This window comes from Nicotiana tabacum, chromosome 4 (genome assembly GCF_000715075.1).
Source record: "Nicotiana tabacum cultivar K326 chromosome 4, ASM71507v2, whole genome shotgun sequence".
NCBI classification, from domain to species: Eukaryota; Viridiplantae; Streptophyta; class Magnoliopsida; order Solanales; family Solanaceae; genus Nicotiana; species Nicotiana tabacum.
In genome coordinates this window covers 118,581,231-118,598,237 of record NC_134083.1, presented here as the reverse complement: position 1 = coordinate 118,598,237, position 17,007 = coordinate 118,581,231, and the positions used below count along the sequence as shown (strand labels likewise).

General features: G+C 36.9%; 1 protein-coding gene across 2 annotated transcripts; it reads left to right on the top strand.

Moving 5' to 3' along the window:
* Positions 1-3,542: 3,542 nt before the first annotated feature.
* On the top strand, positions 3,543-6,182 carry LOC107802266 (uncharacterized). Of its 2 annotated transcripts, none has more exons than XM_016625728.2 (2): positions 3,543-4,687; positions 5,847-6,182. In XM_016625728.2, exon 1 carries the CDS (start codon positions 3,694-3,696, stop codon positions 4,672-4,674), a length of 981 nt encoding a protein of 326 aa, XP_016481214.1. In that variant the 5' UTR covers positions 3,543-3,693; the 3' UTR covers positions 4,675-4,687; positions 5,847-6,182. The 2 variants fall into 2 exon arrangements, with proteins under 2 accessions (XP_016481214.1, XP_075108466.1); XM_075252365.1 differs by having other exon boundaries at positions 3,543-4,639; positions 5,847-6,181.
* Positions 6,183-17,007: the final 10,825 nt, after the last annotated feature.

Here is a 17,007-nt window from a genome sequence, read left to right as displayed (position 1 = left end):
TTTATCTTCTTCGTCAATATCTTGTACGCACCCTTCGGGACCAAGGGCATCGTAATCTAGGCCCCAGTTGACATACATTTCTCGTATTTCATCGCTATCATCAATAAGACCACTTTCTTGATTTCTAAAACAATATGGGACTCCTACGTCCAACGTATATGGTAGAAACTTAGGTAGTCCCTCCCACTCGACAGCTGTTGGGAAAACAAGATAATCATAGTCTCTATGCAATTTTTTATTTTCTAATAAATCCAGTACTGATCCTCCGTTCCTTCCAGGTAGTTAATATTATCGATTGCATGATGAACAACAAATGTCTTTTCCATCTCTAGAATTTCCTTCATCAAATGCCGAATCACTTCTAGTTCATCTTTGTGTGTGTTTGTTTGGAAAGTTGCAGACAATTATTGTGGTACAACAAGCCCGTGCCAGTGACATAGTACTTCATAATCACATCGTTTTGAGTAAAGGGGAACCTATTGTAGTTTTTCGTCCCAAATTTGCATACCTTCAGGCTTTGTAGAATGCACTTCGCCCTCAATAATATGCCTTGCAACTTTGAGATCAGTGTGTATAATGATAGGCTTATTTTCTAAGAGACGCAGAATACCATACCACTTGTCATCAACCAAATCAGTATAGCAATCTAGCCAAATCAGTATAGCAACCTAGCATATTTTTTTCAAGGTAGGGATCGATTATGTTATGACGTGTTCTATTTGGTTCTTTTGAACTACCTTTACCTTTTTGCCTCTTCGTAAATCACTTATTAAATGTTATTGGCATTTCCGAATTGGATGTTGTTCTGGTTCTTCAAATGGTATTTGAATATTAATCTCTTGGTTCAACTTACGAAGAACTAAGCTGCATGTCGACCTGTAAGAACGTAAAACATAGCGCCTCACCAATATGCGCTATGTGTATTGTCATGTCGACCTAAAAAGATTGTCGTCCTAAAAAAGCTGTTGATATGAAATACTTGACCCACTTGTACCCGAATGAATCATTATCACGCGAAATATAGCGCATCACCAATATGTGCTATATGTATTGTCATGTCGACCTAAAAAAGTTGTCGGCCTGAAAAAGCTAATGACCTGAAATGCTAGACCAACTTGTGCCCGAAAGAATCATTATCACGCGAAACATAGCGCCTCACCAATATGCGCTATGTGTATTGTCATATCGACCTGAAAAAGTTGTCCGACTGAAAAAGCGGATGACCTGAAAAAGCTGGATGCACTTGTACCCTAAAGAATCATTATCACGCGAAACATAGCACCTCACCAATATGCATTACGTAACCTAAAATCACTCTTAGCTACCTATAAAAACCTCGCGCATTTTAGTTATTATTTGCGTCGTAATGAAACGAATAGAAAAACTTTCCATTAATTTTTCATTTTCGAGCAATATGACATATTTGGATGCAATTACGTACCAAGGTGTTACTGTGGCAAACATGTGATTTTGAAGCCATGTTGGTCAAATTGCAATCTGGGGCGCAGACATTGGATGTGTAAACAAGTTTTAAGTTATTATTCTTGGAAGAAATGTTTGTTAATACTTTTTATATAACATGTTAATTAATAGTCTTGTGTTATTCTCTCATTGGTAGGACGAAAAGAAATGTGATTTTGATGAATGGTATGATGAACCCATTAATGAGGAATACTATAAATCATGTTTGCTAAACATTTAGAATCTGACCGGTGAATACGAACTCTAGATCATGAAACTACAAGAACAACTTGCAGCATTGCAGGAGAAACTAAAAGAGGCAGAAGAAGAAAAAAATAGGTTGGAAGAAAAGTTTAAGTGGTTGAAGCACAGAATAATAGGCGATAGTGACTAAACAAACACATTGATGCGTTGAGTGTAGTATTTAATTTTTATGTTGTACGTGTCATGTATTATCTTTAATTGATAACGAATTTAAATTTTATGTTAAGCTGTCGTTTTTTTGTGTTGAAGTGTTAAACTAATAAATATCTCGAGAAATAAAAACACATGCGCAAATTATGTAAAACATAAATAATGTGGCTATTATATATTTAATGTCATATATACAAATAATAATAAATGTCAATGTGTCCCACAACCTGTATGCTTTAAAGCATTGGCTGGCCTGAGGCGCGTCCCATCCTGCTCGGCTACACTATCAGGATCATCCTCATCACGTCGCCTCTTTATCGGAGGATGCGCTGCAGCATGATCGTCGGTAAGGCTGGCAGACTCGGTAGAAGCGGCCGTCAGACCGGCATAACCTACAGAATAATAAGATATTTTACTATATGAAATAATAATTACTAACATACGTGTTAGGAATTTTTTTTTATTGTCATACCATGGTCTCAGCGGGATCCTGAATAAGATCATCCGTCTCCGACATCTCAGTATCGCACAATGCAGCCTCCGTGACGGGCGATGCCGATGTCTTTAAAAAAAATAAAAATGCTTTAGATATTACTGATTAATCAATGAGATAAAAACAAATAGAAATAATAGTAATACAAACAAACATGTGCATGAGTAGCGCTGCAAGGCTCTGTCGGAACATCGAGGTGCACTGGAGTAGATGAAGTATGTGCTAAATCCTCAGCATCCCTCGGTGATGAGCCATAACTCAATCGTCAAACCACTATGCATTTTTCGTGTCGAACGAGAATTAGCAACCGTCGATGGGTCTGGGGGATCAGGAAAATACTAATCCCACTCCTGTCGCGTAATGGACGTGCCCGCGATCAATATAAGGCGCTATAGTATAGCGTCTTATATATGCGCGCTATACCTCCCGCCTATTTTAAGGTCAAATATAGCGCGATTATTCACCGCGCTATACCTTAACGGACAAAATGCCGTTAAGATATAGCGCAGTGAATAACCGCGCTATATATAAAATGGTGCCTAATTTTTCTTAACCTATTTGTGTTGTTTGAGTCCAAAAGAATCACACTTTGGTTCCGGTGCCCCTTGAAATAGAATACGTTTATTGGGGCAAATATTCAATGCACGTGTTTTCCAATCAACTTATTGTGATTCACTTGCTTTGTTCAGTGAAATCAAAAATTGTAAGAAAACTTCATTTCCGGCGACAATTTTGAAAGTGTATGGAAGGACATCGTAGCGTTAAAAAAAAAGTATTGATCTAACTTAGCTGAAGGAAAAGTCTAACTTCAAAAAAGAAGATAGATTTGAATGGTTGTGTCTATTACCAAAGGAGTACGAAACGTTGCTATTTGAACCCTAGGCATTTGCCCCATCGTGTATCTTATATTAATGAATAATTTTTTTTATAGAAAAAAGTATAAATTCTTTAGAATAACAAATGTTAATCCTATTTAGTATTTTTTTTTATCTCTCTCATATAATAAATTGTTTTGTCATGAAGAATTGTTTTGTATTGAAGAGGACAATGTCGGCATTTCATAGAATGGCAGTTGTTGGGATGTCCCGGTCAAAATATAGACCAAGAAGGAAAAGAAAAGTCCATAAAAACAAACAAGAAACCAAAGGCGGCTACAACTCTGGCTGCCATTGCCATTTGCCCCCTCTGGTCAAATAAATCATCACTTTCCTTTCTCTTTCCAATTCTACTCCTCTCCCCTGCATTTGCTTATATCATCATTACCCTTGTCCTTCTTTATTTTTTCTCTCCATAGCAAAAGCAGCTAATTACAAATTTTGCTATTAATGGAGATGGAAGTGATGATAGCTTCACCTCCAGTGGACTTCAACTTCGATAGTGCTTGTACTACTCCTTATATAAGTGCTTCTTCAAGCCCTCAACGTTTTGGCAATTATTTTCTCAGCGCCCCTACTAGCCCTGCCCACGGTGGCGATGCCCTAAGAACAACCGGTGGTGAAGTTCCATTCAATTGGGAGGAAAAGCCTGGAATTCCAAAATCAAGAGCAACCCGGGATGAGAATGATGATTTTGCTTTTGATTTTAGTGGTCAGTTGGAGAGAAGCTCTGTATCAGCTGCTGATGAGCTTTTTGATGGTGGAAAAATCAAGCCTTTGAAATTGAAGCCACCACCAAGATTACAGTATGAAGGCAAACCATTTGATTCGCCGAAATCTCCAAAGAAAAAGTTGAAGAAGAAAGAATTAGATCCATTTGCAGCAGCCCTAGAGCAGAGTAGTCGAACAGAAAATGATCGCCCTGGTAGGGAAAGAACTCAGCACTCTACAAGTTCTTCAAGGCACAAAAAGACAAGATCTTTATCTCCTTTCAGAGCTTCCGATTTACTGTTTGACAGTGAAAGCAAGCAAGAAAATACAAACATATCTTCTTCTTCTTCATTTTCATCGATGATAACACTATGGTACAGCAAATGGAAGCTGAAAGACTTGTTTCTATTCAGAAGCGCGTCAGAGGGTAGAGCAAGTAACAAAGATCAGTTAAACAAGTTTTTGAAGAAAACTCATAGTAAAGAGTCAAGCTTTAGATCAACTGGTAGTAGTGTTGGATCGTCATCGGTATCAAGCTCCTTGAGGAGGAGGGAGGTTTCGGCTCATGAGTTGCATTACACGTTGAATAGGGCACTCTCGGAGGAGATGAAGAGGAAAACTTTCTTGCCATACAAGAAAGGCGTACTGGGTTGCTTAGGCTTCATTCCTGATGCAAGTTTTAGAGGTGTTGCTTCTTCTATGTCCATGACTCGTCGTTAATGAGTCTCTATCTGTAAGAAACGAAAAAACATTAAATACTATGGATTCGTTTTCGTGTATTTGGCAAGACTCTTATATATTGTTCATAAGACATTCACCCCAAATCTCCTATGCAGATAATTATTTCTACAATACTAGTACTACATTTCAGATATTAATCTGGGCACGCTACAGGATAGTTCAGAATTTAGAGAATTTATAAACAGACTGTTATTTGATCTCAGAAATCCTAGAAATCGAAGGCGACATGGTGAAAAACAGTATCTGATCAACTCATCATAACAATTCATGTTTAATTTCTGTCCTCTTATGTTAATTACTCGAATTGCTACACTGCTCGAATCTCCAGCCCCTCCGAAAACGAGCACCCCCACAAGAAAAACTGCATGCTGCTGACACAAAGAAAGCATCACGTCATATAAGGGAAATGTTCCTCTCCAATCGATAGGATCTTCATTGTATATCCTTCTTCATGAGTCTCACGAATATGCCTTCATTTTCTTTTGTTTTTGCGTAGGTTAGGTTTTATGTCCCCTCGTTAGTGTATTAACCTCTGAATTTTAATTTACAAGGTAGGGTCCTTGCCAAACCCCGTCACCTAAAGACGGATTTAAAAAAAAAAAAGCATCACGACGCTGTCTATAATATGAAAAGTTAATTGCTTGCAACAAAATAGTTCTTTCTTTTTCATTTTATGTAACACTCTTTTATTTTTAATCCTTACAAAAAATGATATATTTTCTGTTATTTAGAAATAATATATTTTTGAACTTCTTATTTTGTGGTTCGGGGACTTGAAACAGGTCTGTTATGTCATTTGGGATTTGTGTGTAAAATTTGGAGTTATTCTGAGTTGGTTAAGATTGACTTGAGGTGCGATTTGTAGTTTTGATGTTACTTTGTGTGACTTGAGACCTCGAGTAAGTCTGTGTTATGTTTTGGGACTGGTTGGTATAACTGGACGAGGTACCGAGGGGCTCGGGAGTGTTTCAGATGGATTTCAGGTCATTTGAGCTTGGTTGGACTACATAAGATTTGTTGGTGTCTAGATGTTGATGTTTGGCGAAAATCCATGTTTTTGCATGTAAATTTCCTTGCATTATGCCTCGATATTGTTAAATTTAGTACGAATATTTGTGACTCGAGCTTAATAATGATGTTTATATGTATAGGGGTCAATCGGAAGTGATATGGAAGGATTGTGCGCAAATTGAAGCCAAGATGGAAGAATTTAGAGGGAGAATGATTTTTTGCATCCAGGTTTGAGCCAGGCCTCAGTCAAAATGCAAACGACAAACACAAGATAGAGTTGGGCGCCCAGCTTTGCGCCAGGCGTCCTACGTGGCGCCCAAGCAGGAAACCTTTCCTATTTCGGCTATGACTTGGTAGTTTCGAACTTACACTCCCCCAACATGTATAAAATGGTTTCTAAACCTATTTTTGAGGTTAGACATTATTCGCGAGGCGAAAGATGACTGTAACAATTGCAAAGCACCGGATCACACAGGTTCATTCTTCCATTCTTTCTTAGTTTGTAAATTAATGCTTTCAATTATTAACGTGGTTGTTAGCATGACTATGAGTAGCTAAATTTCTTTCTAGGATTTTGATGGAACCTTTTGAAGGATGAATTCTTGATATGTTTTCATATAACTAGCCTTTGGATTTCTCTACCTGTTTAACTACGTACTTATTTTAGTTAATTGATCAGCTCTCAATTAATGGTGCCTATTTATTATGTATTGCTTGGAAAAGAGTACATATTTAGGTGGTTATTGAACAACGTCATTCCTAACTTATGTGAGAAATCAATACGACAGGTTTAAAGGTGAGTTTAGGAGCAATAAAGCCTTGACGTAGTCATAGTAAGTGGTAAGGTAGTACCAGCTAGCGTAGTTCGGGAGAATGTCTATTAAATTTTCTTCAATTCTTGCTCAAGTTTTGGAAGATTAAGAAGGGAAGCTCACTAAGTCTTCATCCTAGAGATAAGATTCTACACCCTAAACCCTAATTTTGAAATTTTCTGAAAGTGGGTAACTAGCAAGATAAATTTCTGGGCATGAGAGGTTTTTATTCTACATGCATGTGTTATCAAAGGGTGTAGGAATATTGTTGAGCTAAAAATGGTAAAGATTGAGTTGTGGGATGATGAAATCCTTCATAAAAATGATATTGAAACCTTATGCACACCTAGTGTTTGATAAAATGCTCAAGTGAGCTAGAGCCATGATCATATTCCTAATTTTGGTTCAATTTGTTATATTTCTACAATAGATTGAGGTTGCTAAGAATTCTGGAATATTTAGAGTGTAAGGAAGCTCAAGTGAGGTATGTTGGCTAAACTCTTCTCTTAGAATTGAATCCCATGATATTCATGTAAATTATGTAGGTCCCGAGTGATTCATTATGAAATTGGCTATTCCGAGTAAGATTGGGTTGGAAGATATATGTTCAACAAGCATCCCAAATGCTCTATTCATGTTATGTTACCAATTGAGGATGTGTTAAAATATGGGCTGTGCATTAATAATGTTTCGACTTTAAGTCAACTTCAAATGAAGGCTATTATGCCAAATTTTGTGAAATATCTCTATGTGCATTAGACTCTAAATTGCTCACATGTGTACTACACACTTTGATTTGAATTGTGTTTATTGTTGATGATGAGGATGATATTGAAATTGATAATGTGAGCATGAAATAATGAATATGGCCAACGTGCCAAGAATGATCTTATAATTATGGCCACTAGTGCCAATGAAATGAAAAGATGTGAAAGTATTATGAAATGCGATGATTGATATAAAAAGGTTGATGTCTCAAATAAGACGGCCTAGCCGGTCGGGTCATGATCGGACACCATGCCGCACACATGGTGGTGATTGTGTTGGAAATTGTAATTGAAATGGTAATTGTGGTTGATGTCCCTAATGGATAGCCTAGCCGATCGGGTCGTGATCGGACTCCGTGTTAAAGACGGTGGTATTGATATTGAGAGAAATTATGGTTGATGTCTCTAATGAGATGGCCTAGCCGATCGGGTTGTGATCGAACTCCGTACTAAGAGTACGTTGGTACTGGTATTGTGAATAATGGTATTGTGGACAATGGTATATCGATACAAAAAATCTCCCAATGTGAGATATAGAAATTAATTTGAACACTGTCTTGATCCTAAATTGAGGTTTGATGTTGATTAAGTCTTTTATTGATATTATGATAATCTTATTTGTATTATTTGTCATTCTATTAAGAGGGTGTTTAGTTATACATACTAGTGCTATTCGACAGTACTAACGTTCCTTTTGCCTGGGGTGCTGCATCTTTCAATGGATGCAGGTGGTTCCACAGCAGAAGATATTGGTCAGTGATAGCAGTGCACCTTCTTCCCAGCTGACTTGGTGAGCCCCACTTCATTCCGGGGTCATGAATTTTTTGTACTTTGTGTATTCTGTTTGAGGTATAGCCGGGGACTTGTTGCCGGCATTATCATTGTACTCTTCTTTATCTATAGAGGCTCCGTAGACATAATGTGGGTTGTGTATTGGTGCTGGAAAAAGACAAACTATGTTATATTATGTTGTGGACGTATTACTTGTCCATTTAAGACTTTAAAAATGATGAAACTATTGGAAATGAATTAGTATTGTAGACATGAACACATTTTCGTCTAATTAATGATAATATGTATTAACTCTATTCATGGATGAGTTTGGGTAGAATGAAATCTAACAAGCTTTCTCGGTCGGGTTCACTCAGTTGAGCGCCGGTCACGCTCGCGTGACAATAACTAACCTCGACGAGGTAATAGTGACAAGAAGTACAAATGATACTTGCTATAACTTGTACATTTCATAAATTTAACAAGTATGAAACAGTAATATGATCAAATCATGAAAACATGGATAAAACCACCTTGGTGCTCACAATTACTCAAGTACTCTATTCAGTCAATGATCCAGCATACAAAGATGATATGCAAGTAAATCAGGTAAATTATCATGGAAATTGCAAGTAAAGATGAGATGCAACAACCAAACAACACTAGCCAGATTTCCTCAAAATTTCCATAATCATACCAAACCACTGATCAGTTTTCCTCAATCCGTGTGTACACCATCAAGAGAGAAATATGAGAGGGTGACCCAAGGGGCATGGATCCATATTCACATGCAGCACAGACAATTCAATGTGCTATCAGCCCGGCATGGTCACAAGCCCAATATCATAATTTGCCCGGCGTGGTCACATGCTATATCACAATCCGCCTGACGTGGTCACATGCATAACAATACAATCCACCTGGCATGGTTACATGCATAAAAACACAATCCACCCGGCGTGGTTACAGGCATAACAACACAATTCGCTCGGTGAGGTTACATGCATCAAGTTCAAATCATATTATATAGAGACAAATATACAAGAACACATGTATATGATCAATGAATATCAGATTTCATGCTCCTGGACTGTTATAAGTGACATGTTAAAGTGTATGCACGTGAAAAGTGTGCTATCATAGCTCAAATCGGTAATTTCATCACGAATATAGCAAATATCAAGTTCAATCAGGAGATTAGACTCTAGGTAATCTCAAAACATGGATCAAATAGCTCACAACAAGGTTACAACTATGAGAAACATCACAACTTATAGCTTAACGATCAATTCAAGGTATGTCATAGCCTAAGCACCACCCCGAGTATGGATAAATACCTCGGTGCTCACACATGGGCTCGATCCCCACACATATGCGCACCTATGCACATAGCTATCACTAATAACTCAGGCAACTAGTGCCTCAACCATGTTTAAGTAAGATACATACCTCAAGCAAGTCAACTCACTCCTCTAACAAGCCTTTTTCACGTGAATCAACCTTCAGACGACCCGAATCTAGTCAAAATAACATAATATAACGAATAAAATCCATAGGAGCCGATTCCAATTGATAAAGCTAAGATCTTGAATCAAATATGCAAAGTTAACCCCAGGCCCGCACCATGAAATTTGATAAAATTCACAAATTCCGAACACCCATTCAAATACGAGTCCAACCATTCCAATTTCATCCAATTTCAACCACAAATCGACCTTCAAATCATCAAATCTCACTCTCCAACAATATAGTCTAAAATCCCCAAATTTCACCTTAAATTCACATAAACTCGGTGTAATAATCAATGGGTAATCAATATCTATCATCAAAATTGCATAATCTTTACTTTCCTCTTTAATTGCAGCATAAAGCCTCCCATAAATTGCCTCCAATCGAGCTCCACAATTCTAATTATGAGAAAAATGACCAAACCCTCGATTTAAACCTTCTTCCTAGTGATCCCGCATATGCCGCTAACTCAGTCGCACCTGCGACGCCGCATTTGTGGTCAAAATTCTGCATCTGCAAAAACCACTTAAATCCCGACCATTCGCACATGCGGGCCCTTCTCCACATTTGCGGGAACGCTTCTGCGATCCAACTTCCGCATCTGCAGACTCCCAAGTCTTCGCCAACGTTCGCTTCTGCGCCCTCTTTATTGGATCTGCGGGCTCGCAGATGCAGCAACCACCTCGCATATGTGCTCCTCCCCAAGTCCTGCCTAGCCTACTTCAGCGATCACCAGGCTGCTTCTGCGGCATCGCACATGCGACCAATCCCTCGCAGGTGCGATTGCTCTAGAACTCCCAAACTTCAGCAATCTTTCAAATTCCAAAAATGATCTGCCAACAATCTGAAACGCACCTGAGGCCCCTGAGACCCCATCCCAACATACCAATAAGTCTTATAACACAATACGAACTTACTCGAAGTCTCAAATCACGTAAAACAACATCAAAACCACTAATCGCACCTCAATTCAAGCCTAATAAAACTAATGAATTTTCAACTTTCAAAACTCATGCCAAACCATATCAAAACAACTCCGAATGACCTCAAATTTTGCATGAAAGTCGCAAATAACTCAACATGCCTATTACAACTTCGAAAACTAAAATCTGAACCCGATATTAACAAAATCAACTCCTGGTCAAACCTCTCAACTTTCTAAACCTTCAGCTTTCCAACTTCAGCCAAAACCAACAAATCAACCTACGGATCTCCAAATCAACATCCGGACATATGACTAAGTCCAAATTCACTATACAAAGCTATTGGAATTATCAAAACACCATTTCAGAGTCGTCCACATAAAAGTAAAACTCCGATCAACTCTTTCAACTTAAACTTCCAACCTTGGGACTAAGTGTCCCAATTCACTCTGAAACCTTTTTGAAACCAATCCAACCACCCCGGTAAGTCACATAACCAAAAATGAACATATAAGAGGTAATAAATAGGGGAACGAGACTACAATACACAAAACTACTGGTCGGTTCATTACAATATTCTAAAATTTGCAATGCTATTTAGGCAAAACAACATTCCTCGATTGAAGGCCAAGAAGTGTGAAATGCGATATTTAGTTTTTGGCTCGCAAGGACTTGTTCCACCATCCCAAGAGCATAATCATAAGCTTGAGTCTAAATTGGAGATCCAATTCATAAGCTTGAGGTGGAGGAAAAAAGTGATTCACGTCGTGTCACGATGTAAAGCGCTTGATAGGAGGCAACACAACTTTACTGTTTTGTTTTATTTTATTTTTATATCTTTAATTTTTATTGTATTATTTTTGCATTGTAAATTTTTTATTTTGTAGGGGCATGGAAAGCTAAGCTATTGGAAGGATGCGACAACTAACTAGATGGTTTGAACTAAGTGTGGGATACCCGCATAAAGTGGGGTACCCGCATAAAGGACTATGCCCGGGAGAAGTTTGAGTATCCCATGAGTTGCTAATGCTTTGGCCTTTGGCCTACCGAGAAGTTTCTTTTACGCTCTTGTTATTTATGGTGTGCATTGGAGATAATGCACAATTTTAAGTGTGGGGTGAGGAGATTGGCTGGGTGATTTTCTATGATATTTTAGTTGTGTTAGTTTAATTAAAGAAAAATTCAAAAACATAAAAAAATAAACTTTTTCCGACGATGGATCTCGCAGACAGCTTTCTTGAGGGATTAAGGTCCAATAAAAAAATCCAAAAATATTATCTTTAGTTATTCATAGGTAGATAATAATCCCCCTTGGGTTTTCTTTGGACATCGGTTCTTTTCCAGGGGATGTAACGTGAAACGTGTATTTTTATTTTTTAGGAAATTGAGGGACAAAAACATGAGTGCTTCTAATTACTTGACTCATTATTCATGTAGTGTTTTATTGCTTAATACTTCTTGACTTTATGATTACTTTCCTAAACCTGAGAGTTAGAATGGAACCGTCCCGATTGGGTCATGTGTTGATATTAAATTTTTTTCTCATTAGCCTTTGTGGGTTGATATACTTTATAATATATTTTTATAAATTTTTAAAGTTTTATTTATAGGATATTTCCCCGCATTATTACTCCATGATATGTTTTAAATATCAAATTATTATATTCATGGCATTTAGTTAAAGTATTATTATGGAGGTTTTATGCAAATATTTTTATCTTATATTTTAATCATTTTTAATTGATTCTAGAATTTATAATTGATAAATAATTTATTTATTGTATTCTTAAAATTATTTACGAGTAACCAGTTAGCCAAACTAGTTATTTATATTTTTATATTACTTTATGCATATTTATATCATTTTCTATAATTTCATTGCATTTTCATATCATTTTTACATTATTTGCAATAATAGCCTATATTTTCGCAATAATTATATTTATTACACTATTTATGTCAAAATAGCATTTTTATATATTTATAATCCTAAGCTACTGTTTTAAGTATTTAATTTTATAAATGGTTATTTATATATATATTTGTAGCTATTTTTACTATTTATTATGAATTAATTTTGTATATTTTAAAAGCTAGCCAGTGTAACGATCCGACCGGTCATTTTGTGTATTATAGCCCCGTTTTCCTATTTATTGACTCTTCTATATTCATTTCTGGTTATGTGACTTACCAGGGTGGTTGGATTAGTTTCGGAAAGGTCTGGGAGTGAATTGGGACACTTAGTCCCAATGTTGAAAGCTTAAGTTGTAAAAAGTTGACTGAAGTTCGACTTTTGTGTAGATGACTTGTCTAGCGCAAAACACCACTTTAATTATGCTCGCTAGTCAAAGATAGTATAGTATAATATCGTATTCACAGAGATTAAATTTAAACAGTGTTTTCGTAGTTTCTAGTTTAATTGCTATTAAGGAGAATCAACGATTTAGATTTATATGATTAATAACTAGAATTAACTAAGAGTCTAAAGCTATTGACTAATGACAATCGAAACAAGGAATAAACACAGAAGGTTATCAATGTGAGAAGATAGGGTTTTGATAGGATAGATGCAAGATAATTGTTTGGGATCTAACTCTTGATAATTTATTTCTAATGTTCAGGTGAGTCTCTTGAATTCACTCAATTATTAGTTCAAACATTCAGCAAAACTCCTCTCTCGATTAAGTTTTAATCTCACAAGATGAACCAATTTAAGCACGTGAAGATATGCAAGAATGCGTAGTGGATTAATCTTTAGGAGAACCTCTCTCGATTATCATCCTAACTAGGTTTAATCAACAATTCAACTAGCCTCTTTCGATTACTAAGAAGAATTAATGAACTCAACCAACAATATAATGCAAAGACATCACAAGTTATGCCTCTCTCGATTACATGAACAAGTGAATATAGATGCAGCAGTTAAATTATCCAAAAATAATTTAATACATAAAACTAGAGTTATAATCCACAAAAAAATATCAAAACACCAAATCCATCAAACCCTAAAGAGAACTACTCCATGGATATGAAGCAATTCATCACAGATATGTTTAAAGTAAAGGAAAACATAAAATGATCCAAACTCGGGTCTTGAGTGAGGAAGGAATGATGAAATCCTTGTGCTTTTGCTTCTCCAACTCCTCCTTATCCTACTTAGGTCTTCAATATGTCAAAAGTCCTAAAAAATAACGTTTTCCATGTATTTATATCAAATAGGGTCGGGCCCAAACGAAATCAAATTTATCTACGCGAAATAGGACAATTACTCTGTAAAATTTGCATAGGTGCGCCACATGGGGCGACACGCCAAGCGGGGCATTTGTGGGGAAATACAGAGAGTCTAAATCTGTCAGGCAACAGAAAAATACACACGTGCGGTGCCCCACGCGCCGCAGCTGTGGGGGTGTCTTAGAGTACGGGGTTTTCCTTGCTTTTTGATATTCAGACATGGTTCTCGACCTCCGAACGCGATCCCAGCTTAATCCCTTGGTATTTTACTCAGACTTCAAAGCTCCAAATAACTCGAATTCATTCCATACATCTACATAGTTCGTAATCACTCCTACAAGGCATAAAAACATAATAAGTACAAAACACTAGCGATTAAAGCTCACACACAATAAAAGTAAAATAAGCGACTAAATACGAGATTATAGCCTACCATCAACACCCCACACTTAACCCAATGCTCGTCCTCCAGCAATAAAACTACACTTCACATAGACACGACCTTTTTAAACAACTCTCATAACTCATCACACCAAGAGTATTTAAAACAGATTAAGCACAATACTGTAACATCCTCGCCTCAAGATTTGACTTACAAGCACCACGCATTATTTATAACCTTCTCACTTACTCTAACAGAGAGGTCAAGCATTACCTTTCCTTCATGAATTAAGTGCCCTCGTGCAACAATAGAGAGTAGTTCCACACATAATGAAATTTATGAAGAATTAGGAACTCAAGATAGAAAGAATTCACTCACTCTCAGAAACAACATTCATATGCCACAAAAGACGTACCATAGGCTTGCCCGTAGTGTACTACTCTACTAATTGAGCTCATTTAGTCATGGATCAAGTAAGACTTTATTTGGTTGTAATGTGGGCTGCAGGACGAGTATGATATATTTGGATAAAAGAGTGACTACACCTCCCTAAGCACTTTAATACCTACATTTCATTGTTCAAAACCCCACTTTTATGTCAGACCAAAACTCCACCTTCACATCAATATACATTAATTCCCTACTTCTTTAAGCACAATTACATCAAGAGTCACCACTATCAAATAATATTTTGCATAACAATACAATATTTTTCTTTTCTCTTTCAATTCAAGTGGCTCTTACTTTTTCAATACAGTGCACCTTTCTCCTTATTTCATTAGTTCCACTCAAAAGCCAAACCAACCACCCCACACTTTAACTTTTACAAAGTTCATATCAAATTCAAGTGCTCACGAGAGGTACAAGGTTCAAATAGATGGTTAATTCGAACAAATGGGTAAGGCTTGTAATATGGTTGCCAAAGAAACAAGATTATAGGCTCAAATGGGTTAACTACGATACATAACAATTAGGTGGGTAAAAGCATATAACTAGCTCAACAAAGAAATGCCTATATCACTTCCAAGACTGAATACAACTACTATTTCACTTTGCAAACACATAGAGCAAGTTCTAGACATCAAATGCAATGCACAGAATACACAAAATCTCACACTCACATAGCACATAACTCACTCAAGATTGGACTATCAAGACACTCACTCAAGATTGGACTATCAAGACAATCTGGTCAAAGAAGTTAAGCAAAGTTAAGATCATACAATTTAAGGTGTTTATGCAAGAGTAAAGAACTGAGCCTAAGCATCACAGCTAAAGCACTCATTATTCACCAGGTATAATAGAGTCAAGATATATTTCCTTCCATCTAAACCATAGCACAAGGTTTCCTACTCCTAACAAAAATAAAAACTAACTACACCCGGTTCAAACAAAACCCTTGGAAAAGAACCGCGGCACAAAGAAAAACCAAGGGGGAATTATTATACTACCTACAAAAGAAAATCTTTTTGTCTTTTTCTTTCGACTTTAATCCCTCAAGAAACCCGTCAAATGATATCCATCGTCGGGAAAACTTGAATTTTTTCCAATTTTTATGGTTTTTGTTTTTCCAATTCTTTTTCTATCTCTAACTACCACACACACACACACACACACACACACACACACACACACACACACACACACACATATATATATATATATATATATATATATATATATATATATATATATATATATATATATATATATATATATATATATATACAACATACAATTTATCCCCCACCCACACTTTAAGTTGTGGAATGTCCCCATGACATACAATTAAAAAGCATAAGGTAAAGGAAACTTCCCTGAATATCTAGTCGGATTCGGAGTCGAAGTCGGGATCCATTCCTCTCCTTCGAACTAATGCACACATCCATGCAGACATCTTTTTCTCAGCCTTCTTGGGGTGGACCCCATACTTATATTTCTCACTCGCCGCAGCCTTCTCTTTTGAGCCCTTCACTTTCCACTCAACACTTGCAGCTGACTTCTCCTTTTTCACCCCTGTTTCTACATTCATCTCGAAAGTTACAGTCTCCTCACCCACTCTAAGCATGAGCTTTCTCTCATGTATATCTAGTATTACTCTAACCGTTGCTAAGAATGGTCTTCTTAAGATGAGGGAGACCTCTTTGTTCTCCTCCATATTCACTACTATAAAATCTACAGGAAATACAAACTTATCTACCCGAACTAAGACATATTCCACTCTCCCCTTGGGTATCAAAGTCGTTTGGTCTGCCAGCTGCAAAGATATTGGCACTGACCTTATCTCTCCAATCTCCTTCTCCAGGTTCCTGTAAATAGATAGAGGCATTAAGTTAATTGAGGCACCATAATCACATAATGATTTATCAAAATTAATAGATCCTAAAGAGCAAGGTATAGTAAAATTCCCTGGATCTCCACACTTTTGTGGGAGTTTGTTTTGCAATATCGCACTGCAATGCTCTGTGAGCTTGACCACTGAGGTCTCTTCTATCTTCCTCTTCTTTGTGAGGATCTCCTTCAAGAATTTGGTATAAGTTGGCATTTGGGAAAGCACTTTTGTGAATGTAAAATTTACATTAACCTATTTCAGCATATCCAGAAATCTCTGAAATTGCTTGTCCAACTTTTCTCTATATAGCTTTTGAGGAAAAGGTAGAGCAGGCATATGCTCACTCTCATTAGATTCATCCCTTCTCAAAATTTCCTTCTTCTTTTTGTCAGCTCACTTCTTTTATTTCTTCTTCTTATCAATATCATTCTTCAGTTGCTCCCCATTTTCCTTTTCAAGTACCACCTCTTTTTGGATTGGAGTGGTATCTTTCAACACTTACCCACTTCTCAAGGTCACATCATTCACTGTTTTTTGGGATTTCTCTCAGTATCGGCTGGCAGAGTACCCGGGA

Bases quoted from the DNA above. Each gene is read 5' to 3' on its own strand.
- LOC107802266 (XM_016625728.2), top strand. From the start codon at position 3,694: ATGGAGATGGAAGTGATGATAGCTTCACCTCCAGTGGACTTCAACTTC.